The sequence below is a fragment of the Tachyglossus aculeatus genome, chromosome 2 (genome assembly GCF_015852505.1).
Source record: "Tachyglossus aculeatus isolate mTacAcu1 chromosome 2, mTacAcu1.pri, whole genome shotgun sequence".
Classification (NCBI taxonomy): Eukaryota; Metazoa; Chordata; class Mammalia; order Monotremata; family Tachyglossidae; genus Tachyglossus; species Tachyglossus aculeatus.
The window spans coordinates 91,870,547-91,882,745 of record NC_052067.1 but is presented as its reverse complement, the minus strand read 5'-3'; the positions used below and the strand labels follow the sequence as shown (position 1 = coordinate 91,882,745).

The window sequence follows — 12,199 nt, the reverse complement described above, 5'->3', positions numbered from 1 at the left end:
CATCTGATCAGAGGTGTTTTCTTTGGAAATCCAAGCCTTGTGGATCTCGAGTGTTAATAGGCATGCAAAAGTGCCAGGGTTTTACATTCCAAGTCCTTTTTCTTGAGGGAAAGAAATTGGGGAAGTTTTCTCCAGCAATGTGTGTGAGATTTGCTCTTTTGTCTGGGTAAGAGGCTGTAGTTTAGACGCTTGGTGGAAGCTAGTTTTGGAGATGTCCAGGTACAATGTAAATCTAGTGATTTGGGAGTCACTGGGGTTGTGGATAGGCTTCATTTAGAACCCTTCTTTGTGGAAAGATGCAGGCTGGAGCAGGGACACCATAGAAGTTTACAGAAGAGCATGGGCAGGGTGAAAAGAGATTTATTTTTCCCAAAAATCAACACCCATCAAAAGCCTGAGCGTAGTCGGTTCAAAACACACACACAAAAAATGATAATAGTGGTATTTTGTAAGCACTATGTGCCAAGTACTTTACTAATCACTGGGGTAGGTACATGATAATGAAATCCCACATGGGGCTCACAGTCTAAATAGGAGGGGGATCAGGTACTGAATCTCCATTTTGCAGGTGAGGGAACAGAGGCCCCGGTACATGAAGTGACTGGCTCAGCAAAAACTATTTTTTTTCAATGCATATAGCTTTAATTGCATTTGTTCTGACGATTTTGATACCAGTCTACATGTTTTGTTTGTTGTCTGTCTCCCCCATCTAGACCGTGAGCCCGTTGTTGGATAGGGACAGTCTCTATATGTTGCCGACTTGTACTTCCCAAGTGCTTAGTACAGTGCTCTGCACACAGTATGCACTCAATAAATATGATTGAATGATTGATCAGACTGTAAGCTCCTTATGGGCAGGGAATGTCTACCAACTCTTCTATAATGTACTGTCCTATGCTCTTAGTACAGTGCTCTGCACATAGTAAGCACTTAGTAAATACCGTTGATTAACTGATCAGACTGTAAGCTCCTTATGGGCAGGGAATGTGCCTACCAAATAGTGTACTCTTCCAAGTGCTTAGTACAGTGCTCTGCTCTCAGTAAGTCCTTAGTAAATGCCATTGATTGAGTGGTCTGTAAGCTCCTTATAGGCAGGGAATTGGCTACCGATCCTGGTGTAGTTAACTCTTCCAATCACTTAGTATAGTGCTGTGCACACAGTAAGCACTCAGTAAATATCATTGATTAATTGATTGAATTGTCATGAAGTCAGTTCCCCCTCTAGACTGTAAGCTCATTGTGAACAGGGAATGCGTCTGTTTGTTGTTGAACTGTACTCTCCCAAGCTCTTAGCAAAGTGCTGTGCACACAGTAAGTGCTCAATAAATACAATTAAATGAATAAATGAAAGGCCTCCATGGAGGTTCCCCCCACAAAAAAATCCAGCAGTCCAAATCGGAGTCCTGACGGTGATTTCTTCACTCGTAGGTTGAAGAAGAAAAGGCAGACGAGGCAGACGGCTGAAGTGGCGTCGGCCGGCAGGACTCCGCCCGCCAAGGGCGACGCCGGCCCCGACGGCGCCCAGTGTGACAACCGCGGCGGCCCGATGGCCGAGGAGCCCGGCCTCACTGACGAGGACGGGAAGAAGAGGAAGAACAGCCAGCTCAAAGACAGCCGCCGGACGGAGCTCAAGAGATACTACAACACCGGTCAGTAGGGCTGCTCCTGGGACATTCGTTCGGTCATATCAATGGAGCGCTTACCGTGCGCAGAGCACTGGACTGAGCGCCTGGGAGAGTACAGTACCGCAATAAACAGACACAAGATGGGACCTTCCGAATGGTCTCTGCAGTCCCGCTCAGAGGATCCTGCTCGGATCGGCTGGGCTGGAGGGCGTGGGAGGAATCAATCAATCAATCGTATTTATGGAGCGCTTACCGTGTGCAGAGCACTGTACTAAGCACTTGGGAAGTACTAGTTGGAAACATATAGAGACAGTCCCTACCCAAAAGTGGGCTCACAGTCTAAAAGGGGGAGACAGTGGAATCGATGGATTGATCGATCAGTGGTATTTGGAGCGCTTTCCGTGTGCAGGTCACTCCACTAGGCGCTTGGGAGAGTACAGTGTAGACCATAAGCTCGCTGTGGGCAGGGATTGTGTCTGTTTATTGTTGTATTGTGCTCTCCTAAGCGCTCGGTACAGTACTGTGCACACAGTAAGGGCTCAATAAATACGACTGGCCGACTGATACAGTGTAACAGAGTGAGGAAAAAGGTTTGAACTGTGGATTTGTGGAAGAACTCGAGTCTATGACGGGTATGCTAGTTTATGTGGGCAAAACAACTCGTGTTTCTCTTTAACCTTTTGTGGTGTGGTGACTCCTATTTTGGTGGCGGCCCAGATGGGGAAAAGTTCCATAGTCTGTGCTTGCCAAAGAAATGCCATGGCAGCGTGGCTCTGTGGAAAGAGCCTGGGCTTTGGAGTCAGAGGTCATGGGTTCAAATCCCAGCTCCGCCACTTATCAGCTGTGTGACTTTGGGCAAGTCACTTAACTTCTCTGGGCCTCAGTTACCTCATCTGTAAAATGGGGATTAAGAGTGTGAGCCCCCTGTGGGACAGCCTGATTGCCTTGTATCTCCCCAGCGCTTAGAACAGTGCTTTGCACATAGTAAGCGCTTAACAAATACCATCATTATTATTATTATTACACTCAGTATGGTTTGTGTGAGTGGCTGTCTGGATGGTTCTGGAGAGCTTCCAGATGCCGGGATGGCCTAGTTGAAAGAGCTCAGGCCTGGGAGTTAGAGGACCTGGGTTCTAATCCCGGCTCCACCACTTGTCTGCTGTGTGACCTTGGGTGAATCACTTAACCTCTCTGTGCCTTTGATACCTCATCTGTACAATGGGGATTAAGATTATGAGCCCCTTGTGGGACAGGGACTGTGTCCAACCTGATTAGCTTGTGTCTACTCCAGTGGTAGTACAGTGCTAATAAGTAGTAACTGTTAAATACCGTTTTTTTTTTTAAAAAAAAGGAGCCTAGTAGCCAGCCTGCTTCTAGACCAGGTTGATCCGATCTAGCTGATGAAGTGTGTACTAAGTGCTTAGTACAGTGCTCTGCACACTGCGCTCAATAAATACGATTGAATGAAGAGTGCTGACTTTTTTAGTCCTTTGAATCTCCAGGCAAGGGCAATAATAATTAATAATTGTGGTATTTGTTAAATTCTTACTATATGCCAAGCACCGTGGTCAATACAAGATATTCAGGTTGGACACAAGGGACTCACAGTATAAGCAGAGGGTGTAGGATTTAGTCCCCATTTTTTCCAGGTGAGGACACTGAGTCACAGAAAAGTGAAGTGACTTGCCCAAGATCACAGAGCAGGCATGTTCTGTCTGTTGCCAACTTATACTTCCCAAGCGCTTAGTACAGTGCTCTGCACACAGTAAGTGCTCAATAAATATGATTGATTGATTGATTGATGTGGCAGAGCTGGAATCCAGCTCCTTTGACTCCCAGGCTTGTGTTCTTTCCATTAGGCTACACTGTTTCCCCTCAGTCAATCAGTGGTATTTATTGAGTGTTTTCACTCAGTGCAGAACATTTAATGCAGAACACTGTATTAAGTGCTTGGGAGTAGACAGTAAAGTTGGCAGACACTGCCCTTGAGGAGCTTGGTACTGTAACTATCTCCAGAGTCTCTGAACTGGAATTAACTTGAGGGTGGAGCCTGCAATTTTACTTCAATCAATCAGTGGCATTTATTGCATACTTACTGTATGCAGAGCACTGTACTAAGTGCTTGAGAGAGTATAATACGACAGAGTTGGTAGACACAATTTTTGCCCGTCTTCACGGAGCTTGCAGTATACTTGTGCTTCATTCATTCATTCGATTGTATTTATTGAGTGCTTTCTGTGTGCAAAGCACTGTACTCAGCACTCGGGAGAGTACAACAGCGAAAGGACACATTCTCTGCCCAAAACGAGCTCACAGTCTAGAGGGGGAGACAGATTTAATATACATAAATAAATAAGTGAATTACAGATATATACATATATACCTTTGTGCTGTGGGGATGGAAGGGAGCAAAATTAGGGTGATGCAGAAGTGAGTGGGAGAAGAGAGGAGGGCTTTGTCAAGGACTTCCATAAGGCTTTGAAGTGGGGGAAAGCAATTACCTGTCTGGTAGGAGGGAGGGCATTCCAGGCCAGAGGTAAAATGTGAGGGATATAGGTGTGGGTGGCCAGAAAGGGGAGATCGAGGCAAAGTGAGATTATCGTTAGAGGAGCAAGTGTGGGGGCTGGGTTGTAGTAATAATAATAATAATGGTATTTGTCAAGCGATTACTATGTGCAAAGCACTGTTCTAAGCGCTGGGAGGCATACAAGGTGATCAGATTGTCCCACGGGGGGCTCACAGTCTTCATCCCCATTTTACAGATGAGGTAACTGAGGCCCAGAGAAGTTAAGTGACTTGCCCAAGTCACGCAGCTGACAGTTGGTGGAACTGGGATTTGAACCCGTGACCTCTGACTCCAGAGCCCAGGCTCTTTCCACTGAGCCACACTACTTCTCTAGTAGGAGAGTAGTGAGGTGAGGTAGGAGGGGGCAAGGGGATTGACTGCTTTAAAGCCAGTGGTGAGGACTTGTTGTTTAATGCGGAGGGTGGGTGGACAACCTGTGGAGTTTCTTGAGCAGGGAAACATGGTCTGAACGTTTTTGAACGAAAATGATCTGGGCAGCAGAATGGAGTATGGCCTGGAGTGGGGAGAGACAGGAGGCAGGGAGGTCATTCATTCATTCAATCGTATTTATTGAGCGCTTATTGTGTGCTGAGCACTGTACTAAGTGCTTGGGAAGTACAAGTTGGCAACATGTAGAGACGGTCCCTACCCAACAGTGGGCTCACAGTCTAGGAGGGGGAGACAGAGAACAAAACAAAACATTAACAAAATAAAATAAATAGAATAAATATGTACAAATAAAATGAATAGAGTAATAAATACGTACAAACGTATACATATATACAGGTGCTGTGGGGAGGGGAAGGAGGTAAGGTGGGGGGAGGAGGAGGAGGGGGAGAGGAAGGAGGGGGCTCAGTCTGGGAAGGCCTCCTGGAGGAGGTGAACTCTCAGTAGGGCTTTGAAGGGAGGAGGAGCTTGGCGGATGTGCGGAGGGAGGGAATTCCTGGTCAGGGGGAGGACGTGAGCCGCGGGTCGATGGCGGGACAGGCGAGAACGAGGTACAGTGAGGAGGTTAGCAGCAGAAGTGCGAAGGGTGTGGGCTGGGCTGGAGAAGGAGAGAAGGGAGGTGAGGTAGGAGGGGGTGAGGTGATGGAGAGACTTGAAGCCCAGGGTGAGGAGTTTCTGCCTGATTTGTAGGTTGACAGGCAGCCACTGGAGATTTTTGAGGAGGGGAGTAATATGCCCAGAATGTTTCTGCATAAAGATAATCCAGGAAGCAGAGTGAAGTATAGACTGAAGTGGGGAGAGACAGGAGGATGGGAGATCAGAGAGGAGGTTGATGCTGTAATCCAGTCGGGATACGATGAGAGATTGAACCAGCAGGGTAGCGGTTTGGATGGAGAGGAAAGGGCGGATCTTGGCGATGTTGTGGAGGTGAGACCGGCAGGTTTTGGTGACGGATTGGATGTGTGGGGTGAACGAGAGAGCGGAGTCGAGGATGACACCGAGGTTGCGGGGGCTTGTGAGACGGGAAGGATGGTAGTGCCGCCTACAGTGACGAGAAAGTCAGGGAGAGGGCAGGGTTTGGGAGGGAAGATAAGGAGCTCAGTCTTGGACATATTGAGTTTTAGATGGCGAGCAGACATCCAGATGGTGTCCTGAAGGCAGGAGGAGATACGATCCTGGGGAGAGGGAGAGAGAGCAGGGGCAGAGATGTAGATTTGGGAGTCAGAGGTCATGGGTTTTAATCCTGGTTCTGCCAACTGTCAGCTGTGTGACTTTGGGCAAGTCACTTAACTTCTCTGTGCCTCAGTTCCCTCATCTGTAAAATGAGGATGAAGACTGTGAGCCCCCCGTGGGACAACCTGATCACCTTGTAACCTCCCCAGTGCTTAAAACAGTGCTTTGCACATAGTAAGTGCTTAATAGCTGCCATTATTATTATTATTATTATTATTATTATTATTATTATTATTATGGGGACTCGTGCTAGAACGTAGGCCCCCTCTTGGATTCCATATTACCTCCAGGACACTTCTTACCCAGACCTGTCCTGCCTCCTCTGGGCTCCTGCTAGGAGCAGAGGGAGCCTCCTCCTGGTAGTAACTCTCTTTGGAGCTCTGTATTGGGTGCCTAATTTTGCAGAGGTCTACCCTGGGCTTCCTCTGTGTATTTATTGAGCACTTACTGGGTGCAGAGCACTGTACTGAATGCTTGGGAGAGTCCAATATAACAACAGACACATCCCCTGCCCATAACGAGCTTAGAGTCTAGAGGGGGAGACAGACATTAATAGAAATCGATAAACTAAATGGGTGCCCAGTAAAGGCTATCGCCATTACTAAATGCAGACTATTTCCAAATAGGGGGAGCCGGAGGAAAACATGCAAATACAACCGCTAGTTCATTCATTCATTCAGTTGTATTTATTGAGCGGTTACTGTGTGCAGAGCACTGTACTAAGCGCTTGGGAAGTACAATTTGGCAACATATAGAGACGGTCCCTACCCAACAGTGGGCTCACAGTCCAGAGGTTGCAAGAGGACGGAGGATGACTAAGTGGGGATTGGTAGAGAAGAGTTAATGGCTGCCATCTGTGGCTGTTTACCAAGTTCTGGGCCCCTAGAGGACTGGAGCCTCCTAAGAGCAGAACACAACAAGTTTAGTGTGCGCGGGGCATTATTTTTACGGTAACAGAGACTTGGAAAGGGTTTAACGGTCTTTATATAGGACCCCGCTCAATATTAACATTCTCAAGGTTTCTCTGCCTCACAACCATCTGAGTAGATTCACCAGAGAAGCAACGTGGCTCAGTGGAAAGAGCCCGGGCTTTGGAGGCAGAGATGGAGGGTTCAAATCTCTGCTCCGCCACCTGTCAGCTGTGTGACTTTGGGCAAGTCACTTAACTTCTCTGGGCCTCAGTTACCTCATCTGGAAAATGGGGATTAAAACTGTGAGCCCCCTGTGGGACAACCTGATCACCTTGTTACCTCCCCAGTGCTTAGAGCAGTGCTTTGCACATAGTAAGCGCTTAATAAATGCCATTATCATTATTATTATTCACCTGTGCTGTTTTGATCTCATTTCTCTTCACAGATCGCTTAAGGTGCCAGTGGGCATTTATATCCCCAGTACCCCACTGGTGACTTCCCCCTTTTCATTCATTCAGTCGTATTTGAGCGCTCACTGTGTGCAGAGCATTGATCCTTTGACTGTAAGCCTTTTTTTTTCAAAAATGGTATTCGTTAAGCATTTGTTAAGCATTAAGCGCTTAGTACAGTGTTCTGCACACGGTAAGCGCTCAATAAATACGATTGATTGATTTACTCTATGCCAGTCCTGGTACTAAGGAAGAGATACAAGATAATCAGATTGGACTCTTTCCATGTCCCATTTGGAGCTCACAGTCTTAATCCCCATTTTACAGATGAGGTAAATGAGGCCCAGTGAAGTGACTTGTCCAAGGTCACACAGCAGAGAAGTGGCAGAGCCGGGATTAGAACCCAGGTCCTTCGGACTGCAAGGCCCGTGTTCCATCCGCTAGGCCACACTGCTTCTCAAGCCCTTTGTGGGCAAGGAATATGTCTCCCAACTCTGTTGTTTTGTACTCTCCCAGGCGCTTAGTACAGTGTTCTGCATACAGTAAGTGCTCAGAAAATACGGTCGATTGATTTGCCGCTCAAAACCAGTATTTGGAGGGACCGAAATGGAGCTGAGAAAGCTGGCCAGGATCAGAGCCAGAATCTCTCACAAGCTCCGGTCAGGAGGCCTTCCCAGACTGAGCCCCTTCCTTCCTCTCCCCCTCGTCCCCCTCTCCATCCCCCCCATCTTACCTCCTTCCCTTCCCCACAGCACCTGTATATATGTATATATGTTTGTACATATTTATTACTCTATTTATTTATTTATTTTACTTGTACATATTTATTCTATTTTATTTTGTTCGTATGTTTGGTTTTGTTCTCTGTCTCCCCCTTTTAGACTGTGAGCCCACTGTTGGGTAGGGACTGTCTCTATATGTTGCCAGTTTGTACTTCCCAAGCGCTTAGTACAGTGCTCTGCACATAGTAAGCGCTCAATAAATACGATTGATGATGATGATGATTCCCATTCCCAGGCCGTTCCGCATGTGATGAGCTTCAGAGCTCATTCAATCTCGGCTTCACCACTGTCTGAGCCCAGTCTGGTTCCCTGGTCCACTGAAACTTGGGAGCTTTTTAAGTCCCCTCACCCCAGGAGAGAGCCTGTCTCCCCTCTTTTTAGCTAGGAGCAAGCTGGGAAGCCTCCAGGTGACCTGTTTTCAGTGAGCATATCTACTAACCCTGTTCTTTTATACTTTCCCAAGCGCTTCCTGCAGTGCTCTGCACGCAGTAAGCGCTCAATAAATACGATTGTTTGATTGTGAGCTCATACAGAGCCAAGACTAGGCCCATCCTTCTTGACGGTAAGTAGAAGGATGGTTTCAAAAGCACCACGATAGAAACTCATTTTGGAGGATCGGGTAGTTGCTCTTATCATTCATTCAATCATATCTGCTGGGCCTTTACTGTGTGCAGAGCACTGTACTAAGCTCTTGGAAAGTACAATTTAGCAACAAAGAGAGACAATCCCTGCCCACACCAGACTTATGGTCTGGATGGGGAATAGTATTTGTTAATTGCTTACTATATGCTAAACACTGTTCTAAGCATTGGGGTACATACAAGGTGATCAAGTTGTCCCACGTGGGGCTCACAGTCTTAATCCCCATTTTACAGATGAGGTAACTGAGGCCCAGAGAAGTTAAGTGACTTGCCCAAAGTCACACAGCTGATCCCACTCTGATGGAATCTCCCCATCAGTTAGTCATATGTCTGGATTTGTGTCCATTTCCCTCTTTCCCTCCTACCCCCCTAGACTGTAACAGGGACTGTGTTCAATTTTGTGTTTTGTTTTTTTATTCCCAAGGACCTAGGACAGAGCTGAGCACAAACACTCACCACCCTCAATGAATATTAGTGAACCTAGTGATTCATTCAGTCGTATTTATTGAGCACTTACTATGGGCAGAGCACTGTACTAAGCGCTTGGGAGAGTACCATATAACAAACAGACACACAATAATAATTGACATCACCTTTGAATCCAAACTAGAGCTAATTCTAGGGATGAAGCTTGGGCACATGAAAGGCCCTCCTTGGGGAGTTCCTGGCTCCCTAGACGAATTGTCGAGCGCTTCCTCCCGGGTACAGAAGGCAGCGTTCCTGATGATAATAAGCGCCACAAAGAGACCCAAGTTCTTTTTTTGTACCTCTCCTCTGCACTACCAAGCTTTTAGTATGGTGCCGGGCACACAGTTCGTGTCAGTAAATACTACTACATGAATGAAGGATGGCATTCAGTTTCTGTGGCCCAATTTCCAGTAAGTACACATGAAGTTTTTTTTTTTTAAATGGTATTTTAATGGTATTTTTTAAGGCCTTTCAGGGTATTTGTTAAGCACTTACTATGTGCTAGGTACTGTTCTAAACACTGGGGTAGATACAAGATAATCAGGTTGGATAATCAGCCTTCCCAGACTGAGCCCCTTCCTTCCTCTCCCCCTCGTCCCCCTCTCCATCTCCCCCATCTTACCTCCTTCCCTTCCCCACAGCACCTGTATATATGTTTGTACATATTTATTACTCTACTTATTTATTTATTTATTTATTTATTTTATTTGTACATATCTATTCTATTTATTTTATTTTGTTAGTATGTTTGGTTTTGTTCTCTGTCTCCCCCTTTTAGACTGTGAGCCCACTGTTGGGTAGGGACTGTCTCTATATGTTGCCAATTTGTACTTCCCAAGCACTTAGTACAGTGCTCTGCACATAGTAAGCGCTCAATAAATATGATTGATTGATTGATTGACACAGTCCCCGTCTCACATGGGGCTAACAAGTGAAATGAAGCAGTCCTGGCCAATTGATGAGGTAGAAGGATGGACTCATTGCTTTCGAAAACCCCAAAGAAGGTGTTTCAATGTATCAGTGGGATTCAAAGATTCAGAGGGAAGTGACATGGCCTAGTGGATAGCTCATGGGCCTGAGAGTCAAAACGACCTTTTTTTAAAAAAATGTATGATAAGTGTGTAGTATTTACACTAGGGTAGATGCAAGCTAATCTGTTTGGACACAGTCCTTGTCCCACAAAGGGCTCACCATCTTAATCCCCATCTGAGGAAACAGACACAGAGAAGTTAAGAGACTAGCCCAAGGTTTCACACCACATTGTTTCAAGTTAATCTAGTGAATCTTTTTCCTGGGCCCAGGTGGCATTTTTTAAGCAGCCTTTCCTGTTTCTGTAGCAGAGGAGGCTTCCAGCACTACAATGTTTGCATAATTTATTTCAACGTTTTATGTCAGGCCTCTTAAGCCTTGAAAAATCGTGACGGTCAGTCTTCTAGAACGAGAAGAGTTCTGTTCTCTTGTTAATCTTCTTTTTATGCCTGAGGAGACCCTAAATTCCCCAGTATTTATCATCGTTGAGAAGGAGACAGTGAGATCACTGTAGACAGGGAACCTGTCTGCTCTGTTAAGTGATACTCTCCCAATGATAGTAATGATAATAGGATTTGTTAAGTGCTTACTATGTGTCAAGCCCTGTTCTAAGCGCTGGGGTAGATACAAGCTAACCAGGTTGGACACAGTCTGTGCCCCACATGGGGCTCACAGTCTTAATCCCCATTTTACAGATGAGGTATCTGAGGTGCAGAGATGTGAAGTAACTTGTCCAGGGTCACACAGCAGACAAGTGGTGGACCCGGGATTAGAACCCAGGCCTTTCTTACTCACAGGCCCATGCTGTATTCACTGGAGCATGCTGCTTGTCACTAGGCCATGCTGCATCTCACTAAGCCATGCCGCTTCCCAAGTGCTTAGTACAGTGCCCTGCACACAGTAATAATAATGGCATTTTATTAAGTGCTTACTATGTTCAAAGCGCTGTTCTAAGCGCTTGGGGGGGATACAAGGTAATCAGGTTGTCCCACGTGGGGCTCACCGTCTTAATCCCCATTCACTGATGAGGTAACTGAGGCTTTTAGACTGTGAGCCCACTGTTGGGTAGGGACTGTCTCTATATGTTGCCAACTTGTACTTCCCAAGCGCTTAGTAAGCGCTCAATAAATACGATTGATTGATTGATTGAGGCCCAGAGAAGTGAGGTGACTTGCCCAAAGTCACGCATCTGACATTTGGTGGATCAGGGATTTGAATCCATGACCTCTGACTCCAAAGCCCGGGCTCTTTCCATTGAGCCATGCTGCTTCCCCAATAAATGCCCCTAATTAATTGATTGGGGTTGTGGGGACGGGGGGCTGGAGAAAGTATAGACTAGGATACTTCCATCATGTCTGTGGTAGCCCAAGGGCTTCCTTCCAGTGCCACAGCGTGCCTCCAATTCTCTCTTCCAGCGTGCCTCTGGGCACTGCGAGGGCTTCACTGTAGTACGTTCCTCGCCCCAGCTCCTCCTTCCCAGGAGACTAGCTCCGGTGGCTGTGACTTAGGAGATTTACGACATGACGGAATGAACGAATGATATATCTACCCGATCAGTTCTTCAGGCTCCATGAATCCTGCTGCCTCCACTAAGCCGTGACTTCCCTAATGCGCGGAGACGTCCGGTCGGTCAGGGTGGGATTTCCCCCCGTGGAAGATGTGCCGGCCCTCTCTGGACCAGGAATCTGAGACCCGGAGGTGGTGCGGCATTGGATCCTCGGCTCGTGGAGGCAGGAACCATCCCATCCCATCTCATCATTCATTCATTCAGTAGTATTTATCAATAATAATAATAATAGTGGCATTTATTAAGCGCTTACTATGTGCAAAGCACTGTTCTAAGCACTGGGGAGGTTACAAGGTGATCAGGTTGTCCCACGGGCGGTTCACAGTCTTAATCCCCATTTTACAGATGAGGTAACTGAGGCACAGAAAAGTGAAGTGACTTGCCCAAAGTCACACAGCTGACAAGTGGCAGCGCCGGGATTTGAACCCATGACCTCTGACTCCAAAGCCCGGGCTCTTTCCAGTGAGCCACGCTGCTTCTC

At 46.7% G+C, this 12,199-nt stretch overlaps 1 protein-coding gene across 3 annotated transcripts in view; it reads left to right on the top strand.

The window, feature by feature from the left end:
* NCOA7 (nuclear receptor coactivator 7) overlaps positions 1-12,199 on the top strand; it is a 144,106-nt gene that overhangs the window by 48,591 nt on the left and 83,316 nt on the right. For all 3 annotated transcript variants that reach the window (XM_038766438.1, XM_038766422.1, XM_038766431.1), the window contains exon 3: positions 1,429-1,649. In XM_038766438.1, coding sequence (XP_038622366.1) covers positions 1,429-1,649 — 221 coding nt within the window. The remainder of the gene's footprint in view (positions 1-1,428; positions 1,650-12,199) is intronic.